The sequence below is a fragment of the Pongo pygmaeus genome, chromosome 2 (genome assembly GCF_028885625.2).
Source record: "Pongo pygmaeus isolate AG05252 chromosome 2, NHGRI_mPonPyg2-v2.0_pri, whole genome shotgun sequence".
Lineage (NCBI taxonomy): Eukaryota > Metazoa > Chordata > Mammalia > Primates > Hominidae > Pongo > Pongo pygmaeus.
In genome coordinates this window covers 114,566,128-114,583,655 of record NC_085930.1, presented here as the reverse complement: position 1 = coordinate 114,583,655, position 17,528 = coordinate 114,566,128, and the positions used below count along the sequence as shown (strand labels likewise).

The 17,528-nt window shown below is 50.9% G+C and overlaps 1 protein-coding gene across 11 annotated transcripts in view; it reads left to right on the top strand.

Annotated features, from left to right (window-relative positions):
* TTC21A (tetratricopeptide repeat domain 21A) overlaps positions 1 to 15,148 on the top strand; it is a 31,438-nt gene extending 16,290 nt beyond the window's left edge. For 3 of the 11 annotated variants that reach the window (XM_054483483.2, XM_054483486.2, XM_054483484.2), the window contains 20 exons: positions 1,074 to 1,171; positions 1,343 to 1,543; positions 2,274 to 2,403; positions 4,270 to 4,427; positions 4,656 to 4,871; positions 5,011 to 5,249; positions 6,019 to 6,091; positions 6,188 to 6,298; positions 6,641 to 6,779; positions 6,932 to 7,035; positions 8,996 to 9,184; positions 10,162 to 10,272; positions 11,037 to 11,118; positions 12,295 to 12,445; positions 12,837 to 12,998; positions 13,133 to 13,325; positions 13,424 to 13,648; positions 14,205 to 14,325; positions 14,494 to 14,561; positions 14,649 to 15,148. In XM_054483483.2, the coding sequence (XP_054339458.1) occupies positions 1,074 to 1,171; positions 1,343 to 1,543; positions 2,274 to 2,403; positions 4,270 to 4,427; positions 4,656 to 4,871; positions 5,011 to 5,249; positions 6,019 to 6,091; positions 6,188 to 6,298; positions 6,641 to 6,779; positions 6,932 to 7,035; positions 8,996 to 9,184; positions 10,162 to 10,272; positions 11,037 to 11,118; positions 12,295 to 12,445; positions 12,837 to 12,998; positions 13,133 to 13,325; positions 13,424 to 13,648; positions 14,205 to 14,325; positions 14,494 to 14,561; positions 14,649 to 14,726 (2,849 nt within the window). In that variant the 3' untranslated portion in view covers positions 14,727 to 15,148. Of the gene's footprint in view, positions 1 to 1,073; positions 1,172 to 1,342; positions 1,544 to 2,273; positions 2,404 to 4,269; positions 4,428 to 4,655; positions 4,872 to 5,010; positions 5,250 to 6,018; positions 6,092 to 6,187; positions 6,299 to 6,640; positions 6,780 to 6,931; positions 7,036 to 8,995; positions 9,185 to 10,161; positions 10,273 to 11,036; positions 11,119 to 12,267; positions 12,446 to 12,836; positions 12,999 to 13,117; positions 13,326 to 13,423; positions 13,649 to 14,204; positions 14,326 to 14,493; positions 14,562 to 14,648 lie in introns of all 11 variants that reach the window. The other 8 variants (XM_054483482.2, XM_054483485.2, XM_063662017.1 and 5 more) reach the window with 6 other exon arrangements.
* The last annotated feature ends 2,380 nt before the right edge of the window (positions 15,149 to 17,528 follow it).

Sequence of the window (17,528 nt, the reverse complement as noted above, 5' to 3'; positions counted from 1 at the left end):
CTGGCAAAAATTACAGCATGTTTAGGTTATGAAGAACGGATATTTTAAATTCTTGATAGTAATATAAGTTCAAGTGTCTTTGAGGGCAAGTTGACCTTATCTATCAGCATTTTAAATATATGTGCTCTATGACCCATCAGCTGTCCCTCAGGAATTTGAACTTATGTAAATGTTCATCATAGCATTGTAGTATTTAAATACTGAAAATAAAGTAAATGTGAAATTAGATGTCCTTCAGTAGGGCAATAGTTAAATAATTAGTAGGGCAATAAATTGTTACATCCACAGTAAAACATTGTGTTGTCATCAAAGAAAATGGGGTAGATTTGTATGAAGAGATGAGAAAATACGACTATCATATACAAATTTAAAAAAGCAGATTGTGGCCAGGCACAGTGGCTCATGCCTGTAATCCTAGCACTTTGGGAGGCTGAGGTGAGTGGATCACCTGAGGTCAGGAGTTAGAGACCAGCCTAGCCAACGTGGCAAAACCCCATTTCTACTAAAAATACAAAAATTAGCCGGGCGTGGTGGCCATGCCTGTAATCCCAGCTACTCAGGAGGCTGAGGCAGGAGAATTGCTTGAACCTGAGGGGCGGAGGTTGCAGTGAGCCGAGATCGTGCCATTTCACTCCAGCCTGGGCAAAATAGCGAAACTGTGTCTCAAAAAAAAAACAAAAAAAAGCAGATTGTAGAATGGTGTATGTGAAATTTGATTCCCTTTGTGTATGTGTGTGTTTTTAAATCCATTGGTATGCTCATGTGTACATATATATGTCTGAGTTGTCTATATAGTAGTAACGTATTATACCTCAAATTGTTCCTAGTGGTTATCTCTAGAGAGAGACATTGTTAAAGCCAGAACATGAGCTAGGGATGTTTTTCTGTATTGCCTTAGGGTTTTAATTCTTGAGCATGAGCATGTATTTCTCTTTAAGTTTGTAGAAATGTTGGAAAAGATCCCCTATGCTGAGACATCTTCCTTCCACTGTCTTACCCATGCTCCTTGACCTGATGAGCTGCTGGCTGTGCTTCAGTGTTAGCTGCTCATCATTGTTTTGTCCCATTTACAGGGATCATCTTGTGTCATATCTTAGAAGGCCACCTGGAGGAAGCTGAGTACCGGCTGGAATTCCTGAAGGAGGTGCAGAAGTCCTTTGGGAAGTCTGAGGTCAGAGCTCCCTGGGGGCATGGGTTGCTCCAGGATGATGTCCTCTGCTGTCCTCCCACCCCCAGTTTCCAATAGAAAGCATGCAAGGTGAACTGGACCTTCGCTTTGCCCTTGCCTACCAACTCTGCCCAGGCTGACATTGGCACTGAGACTCGGTCCTCTCTTCCACAGGTGCTAATTTTCCTCCAAGCCCTCCTGATGTCCAAGAAGCACAAGGGGGAGCAAGAGACCACAGCGCTCCTGAAGGAGGCAGTGGAGCTTCACTTCTCCAGCATGCAAGGCATCCCTCTTGGCTCTGAATACTTTGAAAAGCTGGACCCCTACTTCCTGGTCTGCATTGCTAAGGAGTACTTGCTCTTCTGCCCCAAGCAGGTTAGGGGAAGGCCTATCTTCATGGTGGGGGTCTGGAGTACAGGTTTGGATGGTGCCCACCTGAAGGACAGAGAGGCAAGGACCTTACTTGGCCAGTCACAAGTAAGGATAGGGTGAGCCTTGGGCAGCTGGGGAGCCCAGTGCTCTTCAAACTTGAACATACAGCACACAGGTAACGTGGGAGGTTGTTCCAGTACAGATTCTGACTCTACAGGGGGGTCTAAAACCCTGCATCTCTAACAGGCTCCCAAGTGATATGGATGCTGCTTGTCTAGGGACCACACTTGGAAGAACAGGGCACCGGCCCATGGCCCTGCCTTTATCTGAGACAAGAATTTGGCTTCGTTTTCTGCAGAAGCCCCCTAAGAAGTATGTTAGTCTTTACTTGTTTGTCCTGCTCTTCCAGCCAGTCAGGATTCTTTGTGACCAAGGATCATATTTTTATACACCTTAATATCCCCCCAGTGCCTTGTAATGAGTCATTCAGCAAATATTTATTGAGTGCATTACTACATGCCAGATACCATTCTCGGTACTGGGGACACAACAGTGAACAAAACAAAGTTCCATAGTCTGGAGCTCGTGCTGTAAGCACTAGATGATACAGAGGATAATAAATAAGTGTGGAATGAAGCAAAATTCCTTCACTGAGAGCGTTTTCTGAGAGCTCCAGGAGTCTCTTTTAGAATAGGGCAAACCTACTCCCACCTCCACCGCGGTGTTCCCACAGCCCAGGTTACCAGGCCAGATCGTGTCTCCACTTCTTAAACAAGTCGCCGTGATCTTGAATCCTGTAGTGAAAGCAGCACCAGCTCTGATCGACCCCCTGTATTTGATGGCTCAGGTCAGGTATTACTCAGGTGAGCAGGGGGTCCTGACAGCCAGGTGGGGCCTTGCAAACACCTGATGTAGCTTTGTGTCCGCAGGCTCCTTGCCTAGGATACTACATGCACACACACACACACACCTTGCCTGGGGTACTACGCGCGCGCACACACACACACACACACACACACACACATGCATGCTCCTTGCCTGGGGTACTACACACACACACACACACACACACACAAGTACATGATCTTACAGGCCTGCCCACTCCCAGCCTCCATTCCCTAGTAAGCTTCCTGACCTCTCACCAGCAGGGGTCTCTCCCACCTAGGCCTTTGTGGATTTACTCATTTGATCTGTGCTGGTAATAGTTATTGAACTTCTTCTGAGATACAGTAGTACCAAAAATAGGCAAAAATTCCCTCATGGAGCTTGCATCTAGTAAGGTGAAATTGACAACTCAATGCAAGCTCCACGAGGGAGCACATCGTATTTTTTTTGCTAGAACATGGTAATGCTATGGAAGAAGCTGAAACAGGGAAGTGATGCAGGGGTGGCAGGGTTGCAGTTTTGAAAAGGTATCCAGAAAGGCCTCGTGGAGAAGTGAGAACCCTGTACCATGAGGCCTTCAGAGCCTCCAGGGGCCCTTTCACCTTCTCCCTTTTCAAGGCCCAGACCCTGGAGAGAAAGGGAAGGAGAGGGAAACTCTTCCATGGGTGCTCTATTGTCCTCTCTGATGCAGAGCCCTACCCTGAAGTACTGTCTCCCTGTGGCCTCCACCCAATCCTGCCTGCCTGGAAACCAGGCTGATCTGTGGTGTTCTGGGGGGTGTCCAAAGGGATCAGAATACTGTGGCCATTTGTCTGTCTTCTGGCATTGCATCGTGTGGATTGCACTCCTGCTGAGAGCTTTCCTGTCTTCATCCTTGGTCCTCCCTGTGTTCATTTGGGTGCCAGGTTTCCCCACAGCTTCAAGGTATCCTGGATACTAGGCCAGGGTGAGAGAACTTCCCCTGGGTGCTGGCATCTGCCAGCAGAATTGGGCCCAAAGCAAGGTCTCCAGCTGCGTAGGTTGCCATGGTGACCTCTTCACATTTCCACAGCACATAAGAAGGAGCAGGGAGCTTGGGACCCAGAAGCAGGTGCTCCCTACCCACCAGGTTATGGATCCCAAGTAGGAGTTGTTGAGAGACCTGACTGCAAGGGAAGAAAGTGCCCCTACCAACTCATCACACCCAACCCCTAGGCTGCTGCTACCACCCTATAAGTGCCAGCCTGTCTGCAGGGAGGCCCCTCAGCCCTCAAGTCCCAGGGGGTTCAGAGCTGAAGCTCAGGAACCCAATAGGCCTGGATGTAAATGCCAACTTCACTCCTTCCAAGCCGAGTGGCTTATATCACTGGAGCCCCAGGTAGCACATCTGAAAAAACAAGAACAATAGCACCAACCTTGCAGGGCTGGGCAAGTAAATCAGACTTTCTAAAGTGTTTTGCAAGTATTGAACATAGAGCAGGAGCTTCTTAAATTGTAACTATTACAGTTGCTGTTACTACTAGGTTTTGTTTGCTCTTAGGTGTGGGAATTGAGACTTAATGTGTTCCCCTGAGCTTCTGGATGGAGCAGTGAAGTGACTTAGCTATCTCCCTGAGGGTTACAGAGACAAGAAGAGTGTTGCACTGAGGTTTGAGTTTCCTGTCTTTTGTCTGAGTCAAGGAAACAACTGTGTAGTCTTAATTTTAGAAATGGATCCCTGAGTGAAACAGAACAAAACTGGCTAAAATACTCAACTTTGTATATTTCTGGGGAACAGGACATGTAAAATTCATTCTGCCCTTGCATATCAGGTCTTAGGAGCCCCTTGGGAACCCTGCATGTAGAGGTTTGTGTATTATTTCTAGGAGAGCTAGAGAATGCCCAGAGCATCCTGCAGCGTTGCCTGGAGCTGGACCCCGCCTCCGTGGATGCCCATCTCCTCATGTGTCAGATCTACTTGGCTCAGGGCAACTTTGGCATGTGCTTCCACTGCTTAGAGCTGGGTGTCAGCCACAACTTCCAGGTGGGTGCCCTGTCATCCTCTCAGCATCCCAAAGCCCAGCTAGCTGTGGCCCCTGTTTGCCTTCTGAGAGTAGCCCCAGGGGCTAGCTGTGTCCCACAGATCTTTCTGCTCGTCCAAAGGCAGGGGTAGGCTCAGTGGGCTCCTGAGGCTTTCTCTGACCTAGCTTCTGTGAGCAGCAGCAGTAGCAGCAGTGAACTGGAGCCCCACACTCTGCTGTGCTCCTCCTAGGTCCGAGATCACCCCCTCTACCACCTCATCAAGGCCAGGGCCCTCAACAAGGCTGGAGACTATCCAGAGGCCATAAAGACACTGAAAATGGTCATCAAATTGCCAGCTCTGAAGAAGGAAGAAGGCAGGAAGTTCCTCAGGCCCTCTGTGCAGCCTAGCCAGCGGGCATCCATCTTATTGGAACTGGTGGAGGCCCTCCGGCTGAATGGGGAGCTAGTAAGAAATGCTGTGCTCTCTTCCCTGGGGACTGGGGCACACTGGAGGCTCAGGGTAGGCCCAGGAACCAGGTTCTTTGATTCCACCCACTGTTTACTTGTGCATCAAGTGAAGGGTCTGTTTGATTCCCATGTTCTAGCATGAGGCCACCAAGGTCATGCAGGACACCATCAATGAGTTCGGCGGCACACCAGAAGAGAACCGCATCACCATTGCCAACGTGGACTTGGTCCTGAGCAAGGGCAATGTAGACGTGGCGCTGAACATGCTAAGGAACATCTCACCCAAGCAGTCCTGCTATATGGAAGCCAGAGAGAAGATGGCCAACATCTACCTGCAAACCCTCAGAGACAGGCGCCTCTACATCAGATGCTACCGGTAAGCCCCACAGGCAGCACAATGACAGCTTCTTCTCCAATGGTATCTTAGGGAGTGTTTCCTTCAGATGGTATTTCTTCAACCTGGGTCTCCAGAATGTGTCCTTGGAGTGTAGTTTGATGAATGTATGGAATTGTCCATGGGTTACAATTTGAGCATGAAAGGTCAGTAAGCCCTGTTCATGGATGAGGATACAGAATTGAATTGGCCCTGAGCCCTGCTTGCCTCCCCCTCACCTGCTTGCACATACTAGTGGGAGACTGTAGGCCTGGTTCTCAGAGCAGACACAGTGAAGCTCCAAGCTGCTGTCTCTGTATGATTTTGCATTGGGACCTCCAAGGCACCTTCCTCATCCCTTTCTTCTGGCAGAGCTGCATCTAAGCAATTTAAAGTGAGAGGTGGGGTTGCTGAGGGAGTAGGGAAGGCTATCCAGCAGTGGGAAACCAGTGAACAGTATGGAGGCAAGGCCAGATTGGAGTTTTAGAAAGAGTGACAAGGCTGCCTCGTGGAGAGGGATCTGGAGGGATAGCGGGTAGAGTGAGAGGAACAGATAGAAGGCCTGGCCATGGCCTAACTACAGAGATGGATGTGGAGAGCCTGACTCAGGTAGCTAGCACAGTGCCTCATTCACGGTGGACTTTCTACAAGTATTGATTGATGAATGAATGAATGTCAGCCAGAATCAGTGGGAAGGAAGTGAAGGAGATGATTTCAGGAACATGAGGTGTGTGCGAGCCTGGGATAAGCTTTTGGTTACTCTTGCTTGCAGTGAGCTCTGTGAACATCTGTGTGGCCCCCACACCAGCCTGCTACTGGGCGATGCTTTAATGAGCATTCTGGAGGTAAGTGAGAGGCCTCACAGCCTTGCCAAGTGGCCCCCCAGTCTCCCTTCTCCAGTGGGAGAGAAGAGGAAGACCCAAAGACACTTTTCCCACCAGCCCGAGAAGGCCCTGGAGGTCTATGATGAGGCCTATAGACAGAACCCGCATGACGCCTCCCTGGCCAGCAGAATTGGGCAAGCTTATGTGAAGGCCCACCAGTATACTGAGGTCAGGCTGGGCTGGGGTGTGAAGGGGCAGGGAGGGCCAGCCCAGCAGGGAGGGTGGAGGACAGTACATGACTGGGGAGCTCCGGATGGGAGGAGAGTGGCTGAGTTTTCACTCAGCTCCTTGCTGAATGAGGTGCCAAGGGGAGAACTCAGCAACTCTCTGCCGCTGACCACACCTGCTTAAGCTGAGGGTTACACCCTGTGCCAGCTGGGAGGAGTGCCTTTTCACCTTAGGCTATGTTCTGGAGGGGCACACTGGTATGATGGCTGCTGAGGGGAACATGGTGTAGGGCACTGAAGGGCAGAACCAGGCCAGAGGCTAATATTTATTGTTTGCACTAAGGCAATTGAGTATTATGAGGCTGCCCAGAAGATTAATGGACAGGACTTTCTGTGCTGCGATCTGGGTGAACTGCTCCTGAAGTTAAAGAAGGTCAATAAAGCAGAAAAAGTTTTGAAGCAGGCACTGGAACATGACATTGGTGAGGCAGCATTGTAACCCATTTCTAGCATTTGGAGCAGACATACTCCTCCCCCATTCCCTATTAGCTGAAGTCCTGAACCCAGCCCTCCCCACCAACACAGCTTCCCAGGAGCCAGTGAACTAACACTAATTTGAGTTTCCATTTAACAGTCCAAGACATCCCATCCATGATGAATGATGTTAAGTGCCTGCTTTTGCTGGCAAAGGTTTACAAGAGCCATAAAAAAGAAGCTGTGATAGAAACGTTGAACAAGGTAATTGACAGGTAGACTCAAGCTCTTTATCTGCCATCTGCTGATGGGGGCTGAAGGAGAAGGAAGGAGAGAGCTCCAGGTCTGGAAAGCCCCAGACCTCTTCCTTAAAAAAGGACCTAGGTTACACCTCTGACATCCACCTTCACTTATTTTCCCATCCTGGTTCATTCAGTGTTGGTACACTAATGTGCTCTGAGCTGTGGTGGGCTGGGGAAGGCAGGAAGTAAGAGAGTGCCTTTGTCCTCAAGGGTGATAGTAGAGATAATAATGATGGTAATGACAATAGCTCCCATGCATTGAAAGCTCTGTGCTAGGTTCTGTAGGGTTTTTGCTTTCTTATTGAATGATCACAGTAGCCCTTTGTAATAAGCATTGTGACATTCCCATGTTAACAGATAAGTCTCTAGGAGGTTGAGAAATGTGCCCAAAGTTGGGTTCAGTTGTGTTAGTCTGTATTCTGTTGGTGTATACCAGAATACTTGAAACTGGGTAATTCATACATTTTCTACAGTTCTAGAGGCTGAGAAGTCCAAGGTGGAGGAGGCACATCTGGTGAGATCCTTCCTGCTCAGGAGAAGGGGAACTCTAAAGAGTGCAGTGCAGGGCATCACATGGTGGGCGGGGGGCGCCAAACATGCTAACATGCTTGCTCCGGTCTCTCATCCTCTTCTAATGAAGCCACCAGTTCCACTCCCATGATAACCCATTAATCCATTCATCCATGTGTGGTTTAATCCATTTATGAGGGCAGATCCCTCGTGATCCAATCACCTCTCAAAGGCCCTAACTTTCAATACCGCCACATTGGGGATTAAGTTTCCAGGAAAGCTCATGACATTTGGGGGGCACGTTCAAACCATAGCAACGTCATATGTTGCTTATCAGCAGGGATATGATTTTGTTGTGTGAACATCATAGAATGTACTTCCACACACCCAGATGGTATAGCTGACTTCACACCTAGGCTATCTGGTGTAGCCTATTGCTCTGAGTCTATAAACCTGCACAGCATGTTACTCTACTGAATACTGTAGGCAATTGTAGCATCATGGTAAGCATTTGTGTATTTAAACACAGCTAAACATAGAAAATGTACAGTAAAAATACAGTATGATAATCTTAAGGAACCAGCATCGTATATGTGGTCTGTCATTGACTGAAATGTTATGCAGCACGTGACTGTACCAGCAAGTGGTGGAGCTGAGATCTGAGCCAGGTCTGGCCTGTCCCAACCCATGCTCTCTGCACACTGGGCTGCCCCTGATCCAAGAGCCCCCGGCCATTCCTGTCATATCTTCCTCACTTTTTTCCCCCAGGAGTCTGGCCTCAAACTTGTTCCTGGAGTATGCTCTGTGCTTCTAGAGGGAGGGCCCACTCTCTGACTGTTTGAGATGATTTATCCCCTTGTTTACCGCTGGATTCCCATTCCTCTTTTTGGCCCTCGGGGAGCCAAGTGCTGATTCCTACCCACGTCCTACGGCTTAACCCTGGCATCATCATTTCCTTTTGCCCTGATGTTCTCTGCTTACTCACCTGATCATTTGTGTGGTGAATATTTGTGGGTGCTTCCTCAAATTCCCAGGAGGGAGGCATACAGAACAGAACAGAACAGTCTACTGTGTGCCTTGGGCACCTACTGTGCGCTAGTTCTAGCCTGTAGTGCAGTGAAGCGAATTAGACACAGAACCTCAAGGTGTGATGGAAGCAGGTAAACAGGCTAAGTACAAAAACGTGTTTTGTTTGAGTCCTTTGCTTCTGCTCCTGCCCCCAGAGGCAGTGCCAGCTTGCCTCATGTGTACTCAGCCAGTGGCTTTGCCTATTCAGAGTGACCCACATTTGCCCAAGGGCACTTAAGATGTCATTTTTCATACTTCTGGCTCTGAATTAAGAACTTAGGACTTTCTGTGAGCTGGTATGTCAGGCTCTGAGTTTCTGATCCTGGCTTGATTGGTTTCTCAAGGCCTTGGACCTCCAGTCTCGGATACTGAAGCGAGTTCCACTGGAGCAACCAGAAATGATCCCCTCCCAGAAGCAACTGGCAGCCTCTATCTGCATCCAGTTTGCAGAGCACTACCTGGCAGAGAAAGAGTATGACAAGGCAGTACGGTCTTATAAGGATGTCTTCTCCTACTTGCCAACTGACAATAAGGTGAGTGGCCCTCAAAGCAAGAGGCTGCTTTCTCCCTCAGGGCACAATGACTTGCTGAGCTCCCTGACCAGGTACAGGGGCCAGTTCCTTCTCCATTCTTCCCTGAGGAGTCACAGATATGATGGGCATGGGAGGCCAGCTAGCAGTGGCCTCTGGGGTAAGGTGCCTGCTCCTGCTGACCTGGGGCCTCACCTGCTGCAGCCCTTGGAGCAAGGCTCACCTTGGATAGCCAAATGTGAAGGGTGTAGTGGGGAAGACATTGCTGAAAGTCACGTTAGTCTGACATTTTCAAGTCCCCCTTGGAGGTGGGGAGATGATGAGGGTTGCAGCTGCCAGGGCACTTTGGGCATGAAGTGCAGGCTGAGCTTCCAAGAGGGCCTAGAGTTGTGAGGGAGGTGTGGCTCCAGATAAGGGAACCATAGTTGGAGTTCATGCTAACACAGTAGATGAAGAGCTTAGTGACCGATCCATTCATTCATTCAATACTCAACTCATTTAACAGATACCTCATCTAATATGTGCCAAGTACTGTGCCCGGCTCTGGAGACATAGTGCGGCAAAACTTGGTCACTGCCCACAGATTACCCTTGGGCAAGGGCATGTAGATGGGAGCACAGGCAGCGCTAATGCCATGCAATACATGCCTGCATGGGGATATAGGGCACCACTTGGAGGAATGGTACCCGCCCCAGAGTCTGGGGCACAGAGGGCTCTCAGAATAGTGAGGCCAGAGTTGAAGCTGAAGGATGAGTATGTGTTAGCTTGGCCCAACTTTCAGAGGTTAGTAAGACACAGGGTATGACTGGAGAACTGGGTGGGAGAAGGGGAAGGCCAGGACGTTCACTTGGGGAATTCGAGACATATTTTGAAGGCAGAGCTGATAGAAGTGGGGTGTGAGGGAAAGAGCTGTCAAGGATGATCCCAGGGGTTTCCCATGGTGTTTACTAGTTAGTTTATTATATCTGGCCTTGTCCCAGGTGATGCTGGAGCTGGCGGAGCTCTACCTGCTCCAGGGGCACCTGGACCTGTGTGAGCAGCACTGTGCCATCCTCCTGCAGACTGAGCAGAACCATGAGACCGCTTCTGTGGTAGGAAGCCCCCAGCACCCACTCCCTCCCTCCCTTCCTCCCTTCCCAGGGTCCCTGTGACCAGATGCAGGCCACTTCTTAGCCGTGTAACCTCAGATGCCTCAGTGACACACCTCTGAGGAGCTGTCAGGCAGAGAGGACTCAGTGCTGCACCTACTCTGCCCTTTAGCCGGAAGGGGTAGGCTGGCTGGCAGTGGGCAGCATCAATCTCCTGGGCCAGTCTAAGGTGGGGTGAGGTTTATTCACCCCAGGGGAAAGCACATCCACTGTAGGTGAAGGCAAGGTGGGACAGGTTCCTGGGGCTTCAGGAAAAGCCCTCCTTGGTCCTGCCTCTCTCTTCCCTATCATCCAGACCTCCTCTAGGGCTGGACCAGGAGCAGAAGCTGAGCCCTTGCAGAGCAAGGAGGGGTCCTCATCCCTATCTCTATTGCCTGGCAGTTCTCAGAATGGGTGGAGAGCCTTCCCCTGTAAGCTGTCAAAAAGCCCCACTGGTCTCTACCACTGGTCTTACCTTCCCATGTACATCCTCAACCCAACTCTTCTTGCCCCCCACCTTGGGAAGTCCTCACCTTCTGGGTGGGGGGGCCTGAGAAACCCTCAGGCTTCTCCTGTGGCAGCTTCTCACAAGGCCTAGGGAGGCTGCCTTGCAAGTCCTTTTCTACCTTCCCTTCTTACCACCATCACCCCCATACCCCCCGCCTCCCCCTACACCCATACAAGCTGCCACTGTTGGGAAATCTGGAGCTTTGTGTATTTTCTGATAGTTGATGGCTGACCTGATGTTTAGAAAACAGAAACATGAAGCGGCCATCAATCTTTACCACCAAGTCTTGGAGAAAGCGCCAGGTAATTCTGCCCGCCTGTACTAGTTCCCACTGAGCAAGGTCCACTCTCCCAGAGAAGGGTGGGACCTCTCCCTCCTTCCTGACTGGGCAGAGGAAGCCCCTTCCTCCCTGATTGTTCCAGAGAAGCAGGAAACTGATAAAGACCCAATGGAACGTGCCGGCCCTTCCCGAGTCCAAGGGGCCAGTTCCTGGTCTCAAGGACTTGGCACTGGACCCAGGACAGCATATCTGTCCCCAAATCACAGCCAATGGGGCTTGACACAGTCCCCTTTTGAGGTCACAGCCACTTGGAGGGACTAGAAATTCTCCCCTGTTGTATAGGTTCATTCCCATTCACTGCAGCGTAAAACCACCTCTTCTTGCTGGGGAAAGGGGCCAGACCTGAGGCTCAGGTTGGAGCCCTGGCAGGCCCATGGCAGTGTGCCCATAGGCCCAGGAGGTCACCACAGTTAGGAGTATGGGTCCTGGGGCCAAGCTGCCTGGGTCTGAGTCCTGGTCTACCACTTACTGGTTGTGCAACTTTCAGCTAATTATTTCTCCATGTCTCAGTGTCCTCATCTGTAAAACAGACACAATAAGAGTACCTACCTAGGCCAGGCACGGTGGCTCACGCCTGTAATCCTAGCACTTTGGGAGGCCGAGGCGGGCAGATCACAAGGTCAGGGGATCGAGACCATCCTGGCTACACAGTGAAACCCTGTCTCTACTAAAAATACAAAAAAAATTAGCCGGGCGTGATGGCGGGTGCCTGTAGTCCCAGCTACTCGGGGGTGGGCTGAGGCAGGAAAATGGCGTGAACCCGGGAGGCAGAGCTTGCAGTGAGCCGATCCCCATCGCGCCACTGCACACCAACCTGGGTGACAGGGCGAGACTCCGTCTCAAAAAAAAAAAAAAGATTCGGTACCTACCTAATCTTGCAGTTAATATATAGGTAAAGCACTTAATACCAGGTACAATATAAGTGCTATATAAGTGTTAGCTGCTATTCTTTACTATTTTTAAGCATTAGTATTATTCTTTACTCAACCCTGGAGACCAGTGGAGACTCTGGAGCTGTTGGAATGTCCCTGCTCAGCCCAGATGGGCAGTATCTCTTGGCTCCTCCTTGGGCCCCAGCACCCTCATCTGATACAGCTACTGGGCATTTCAGCCTGGAGATTTCTGTCTCTTATTTTAGACAATTTTTTGGTATTGAATAAATTAATTGATCTGCTAAGAAGAAGTGGTAAACTTGAAGACATTCCTGCCTTCTTTGAATTGGCCAAGAAGGTGTCTAGCCGGGTGCCTTTGGAACCAGGGTTCAGTTACTGCAGAGGTATCTACTGCTGGTGAGTTGGGTGTGGTGTGTTGAGGGGCAGCTGTGTGCAGGAAACCCTACTGGCAGATAGGCTAGGCCCTTGCTCTGCACAAAAGGAGCAGAAATTCTGCCTCCAGGACACCCGGGCCTAGCAAGTGAGGGCCCCTGGGGGCAGGGGTGGAACCCTGTGGAAGTCAGGGAGAGCCTGCAGCCTCTGGATGGAGGCCAGGTGAGGGCCACTTGGGCAGGCCACCAGCCTGCATCCGACACCCAGGTCCGACGCCTGCATCTCCTCCAGGGGAGCTGGGAAACCAGCGATCCAGCCTCTGCTTTGTGCAGACTCACAAAGTGGCCCTTGTATATCCCTGCCCTGTCTGGGCCTCAGTTTCCCTCACTGATTCTTGATGTTTTCTCCACCACAGGCACATAGGGCAGCCGAACGAAGCCTTAAAGTTCCTGAACAAGGCACGCAAGGACAGCACTTGGGGCCAGAGCGCCATCTACCACATGGTGCAGATCTGTCTGAATCCAGACAACGAGGTTGTGGGTGGAGAGGCTTTTGAGAACCAGGGGGCCGAGAGCAAGTAAGGGTCCAAGGAGGCAGGGGCGGAACCCTGGGGAAGTTACGGAAAGCCTGCAGCCTCTGGGTTGAAGCCAGGTGAGGGCCACACGGGCAGGCCACCAGCCTGTGTCTGATACCCAGGTCTAACATCTGCAGCTACATGGAGAAGAAGGAGGTGGAGCAGCAGGGCGTAAGCACCGCCGAGAAACTGCTGCATGAGTTTCACCCGCATTCAGACTCCAGCCAGACCCAGCTGCGGCTGCTGCAGGGCCTCTGCCGGCTGGCCACCAGGGAGAAGGCTAACATGGAGGCTGCGCTGGGCAGCTTCATCCAGATAGCGCAGGCTGAGGTGTGGCTGGTGGGGACCGGCGGGCATGGGCAGGTGGCAGAGCTGAGAAGACCAGGTGGCTAACACGTGCTGACGTCCACTTCCCACCTGGTGTGCAGAAGGACAGCGTCCCTGCCCTGCTGGCCTTGGCACAAGCCTACGTGTTCCTGAAGCAGATCCCCAAGGCGCGTATGCAGCTGAAGCGCCTGGCCAAGACCCCCTGGGTGCTGAGTGAGGCTGAGGACCTGGAGAAGAGCTGGCTCCTGCTGGCCGACATTTACTGCCAGGGCAGCAAGTTCGACCTCGCCTTAGAACTGCTACAGCGCTGTGTGCGATACAACAAGGCAAGGAGCCACACACACACTAGGGCTGCGGGATGGCAGAAAGGGTTCTAGGCATTCCAGGAAGGTGAAGCAGGCTTTGCAGGTAGAGGCCATATGGAATAAGAGCTAGTCGGGAAGAGGCAGGCTGAGAGGGGCACATGGGCGACAGACCAGAATAGGAATGAGGATCAAGGGCAATGGACCAGGTGAGAGGAGGTGCACAGGGGTCGTGTCATGTCCAGAGGAGGGAACACTAAATGACCGAAAGAGATGGGAAAGGTTCATGGGTTCCAAGCTGGAGGGACTTTTGCAGGTCAGAGCAGGCCAGGAATGGGAGTAGTGGAACAGGAGGGCTGCAGGGAAAGGGGTTATGCCAGTGTCTGGGGTAGCTGAGAGGAGGGCACACAGTTGGCTTCTTGCAAAGGTTGGGGTACCCCTGGGGTCCCTTGGCAGTTTGGTTTATGGCAGCTCACTTCTGTCCCTTGCCTGCTTCTGGTTCTGGTCCCAGTCCCACCCTGGCCCAGGGAACCAGTTGGGGCTTCCGCTCTGCAGAGGCTCTAACTGGCTTTCCCTGCAGTCCTGCTACAAGGCCTATGAGTACATGGGCTTCATCATGGAGAAGGAGCAGTCCTACAAGGATGCAGTCACCAACTACAAACTGGCCTGGAAGTACAGTCATCACACCAACCCTGCCATTGGTAAGGCAACCAGCCAGGGTGCACGTGAATGGACGTGGGAGGGAGGTGGGCAGGAGGACCCCCACCATGACCCCAGAACTCAAGGCCTGTACCCTGGCTGTTATGAGAACCAGAGGGGTTCTCAGGTCACCAGGGTGCCACCATCTATGCTCTCCATGTCCCTGGTAGGTTTCAAACTTGCTTTCAACTACCTGAAGGACAAGAAATTTGTGGAGGCCATCGAAATCTGCAACGATGTAAGCCAGCAGCCTTAGTGGGGAGGGCCTGGTGTAGTGGTGGGGAGCCCTGCCTGATACTGCACACCCATTCTCTCTCTGTTCCAGGTCCTCAGGGAGCACCCCAACTACCCCAAGATCAGGGAGGAAATTTTGGAAAAGGCCCGAAGGTCCTTGAGGCCCTAGCTGGGGTCAAGGGGCCTGGACCCGTAGAAGCCATCAACCTATTGAAGTTGTGTGGAGGGATGGAAAGTGGGTCAGTGGAGAAAGGATTCAGAAAATGACACATTCTTCCCCATTTCTATAGTTTATGTGGTTTATTTTGAATCATGTCTCATCTGACCTAACTTTATGTTTTTAAGGCACAAGAAATTTTGCTCTGGGAAGAAAGACATCAACTGGCTTAACTTTTGCTGGGCTCATTGGGCGCTTTCTAACAGACCTCGCTTTTATCCCAGACTCTTTGTGGGGGCAGAGGGGAGCAAAGAGGGGGCTCCTAGTGGAATGGTGGTTGAAAAGAATCCCCTTCAGCTGTTTTTCAATGGTTGTTGCCCCTCTCCTGTCTGGTCTCCAGGATCCCGGAGCTAAAGAAGCAGCTACTTCTCCCTGCCATGCTACCCTCTGAGTCTGCCTGGCGGTGGGCCCAGGAGACAGGAGGATTAACTGCCGAAGGCCCCCACAGCTAAGGCCCTGTGTGAGAGGGCCTGCAGGGTACAAGAGCCATTGTCCCACCCTGTCCATGCATTGTTTCCCTTTCCCCTGCCCCCCGCAGCCCCACTCCCCGCCAAGTCCAGCTGGCTTCTTCTGGTCCTTACCAGTTTGGGACAAACCTGACTACCCTCGCCTCGCACAAGGAAACATTCCAAGAAAAAATAGTTCCCACTTCAGCTTTTACAAAAGACATTGCCCATCTAACATCCTACAGAAACCCTTTTAATGTCTAAGGGGGCAAATGCAGTGGTTCCTATTTAGATGAATAATGTTAACTGCAACTGGCAAGAGGGTGACAGAGGGCACCTTTGCTGTGCTCCCAACACCAGTCTTCCTTGATGTCATTAAGGATGCCAATAATGGGACAGTCTGGCCTCAGGACAATCAGGAAGCCTAGGATCTCCCAATGTGGCCTTCCCAGGTCCCTTCCCCTCTCTGGGTCTTAGTGTCCCCATTTGTGGCAGGAAATTAGATGTCTCCCAAATCATGGCACAACTCTCTGCCAGTGATACACAGCAAACATTTTAAAGTTTAATAACTATGTGTTTTTAAAAGCACATCATTTTTACACGGAAAACCAACTAGCACAGCAAAGTCAGGAATTTATGGGTGCTGTTCCATGGGATGGGTTTAACTTTTAAGCATACTGATATAATTGATTTAAAGAAAAATTATTTAGAGTAAGTAGAATGCAGATATGGGCAGAGTTTTCAAGAGCAGTTGTCCAGTGACTAAGGTTTGGGAACAGTGGACAGATAAGGGTCCCTTTGGAACAGTGTAACTCAGATGGCGCTGAGCCTTGTTTTTATAACACACTGCTGATCACATACATGGTTTGTTGATATGAGCTGGGGATCTGGAATGCTTTCTCCAGGTTACTACCATTTTTCCTGTGGGAAAACCCAGTCCCCTTTCTGTGATCTGCTTTACAACCCAGTTTTGTTGGGGCAGGTTTGTTGACAGGTCTATCTATATGGAGAATGATCCTGTAAAGGGATTGTGCATTAATCATGTTTTTGCTGTAAACCCTAGATTGTCTTCATTTATCTAAAAACAAAGAAACAAAAACTAAGAACCCTGTGGCCCTAGATGGGAGTAGGCAGGCCTCAGTCCAGCCATGGGCTGAGTCCATGTGGTGGAAGCCTGTTGGGGCTTCCTGCCAGAGTACTGGAGCTGAGGGCTGCCACCCAGACCACCAGGCCAATCAGAGCGACCCTGGGAACCCTTGAAGAACCCAGGTTTTGGATTGTGCGTGCTGAAGTAATCGCTACAGAAGGGTCTACAGGCACCAGTGAAGAAGAAACAGGACAACTCAATGTACCAGGGTACTCTAAACCTGAGAAGCCTAAGGTCTAGCTATTCCTAGTTAAGCTGGTTACAGGGACATACTGCCCCACCATAGGCCAGACTCCAAACTATGAGTCCTCTAATGGCACTGATATGGCCATGTGGTCATGTCCATGCATGTCCAGAGGCGAGAGACAGGTACCTGAAGGGTGACAGGACAGGCAAAAAAGAAAGGATTAAACATTCAGAGAAAGAATGGCAGAAACATGAAAATAGATGCAAGTTGCAAACATACACAGGACTTGCATGTTCCAGGCCCTCTTTAAGGGCTTTGTAAATATGAACTAAACAAGTTTATGAGGTGAGTAGTGTTACTGTTTGCATGCACTATTGAGGACACCCAGGCACAGAGGGAGTAATTTGCATAAATCACCTCACTAGGTAGCAGAAAATCTGAGATTCAAGCCCAGCATTCTGGCTCTGTGCTCTTACCAGTTAAGCCAAAGAGATGAGTGAGCCCAGTACAGACCAAGGCAGAGAATTAGAGCAAGGAGACCCAAATCAGTTCTCCTCTGGCGGTTCCTCCTTCCAGCTCTTGTACAAATCACTATCATTCCTAAGGGGGAAGTCAACCTTTCTCAGGCCCCCAGACTGGGGCTCCCCAGAGTAGGGTGTGGCCTACTCCTCTGGCCTGCAGCCCAGCTGAGCTGCCAGGGACAGGTCAGACAGGTCTGGCTGGTGCAGAGGGATGAGGTTCTGCAGCTTCCCCCCTGCCCTTCCCGCTGACCCCCTGCTCAAGTCCCCAGGGACCACAGCTGCTATGTAAGGCCATCACCAGGCCTTGACCAGGCACATCCCCTTGCCCTGCCTCCACCCAGGTTGGTGAATTCACCCTCAGGACAAGGCCTCAGTTCAGTGTGCATGTGTAGGAAGAAGGGTGCCCTTACCCATCCCCAGCAGATAGCCCCATGTCAGAAGACCCTGCTGCTG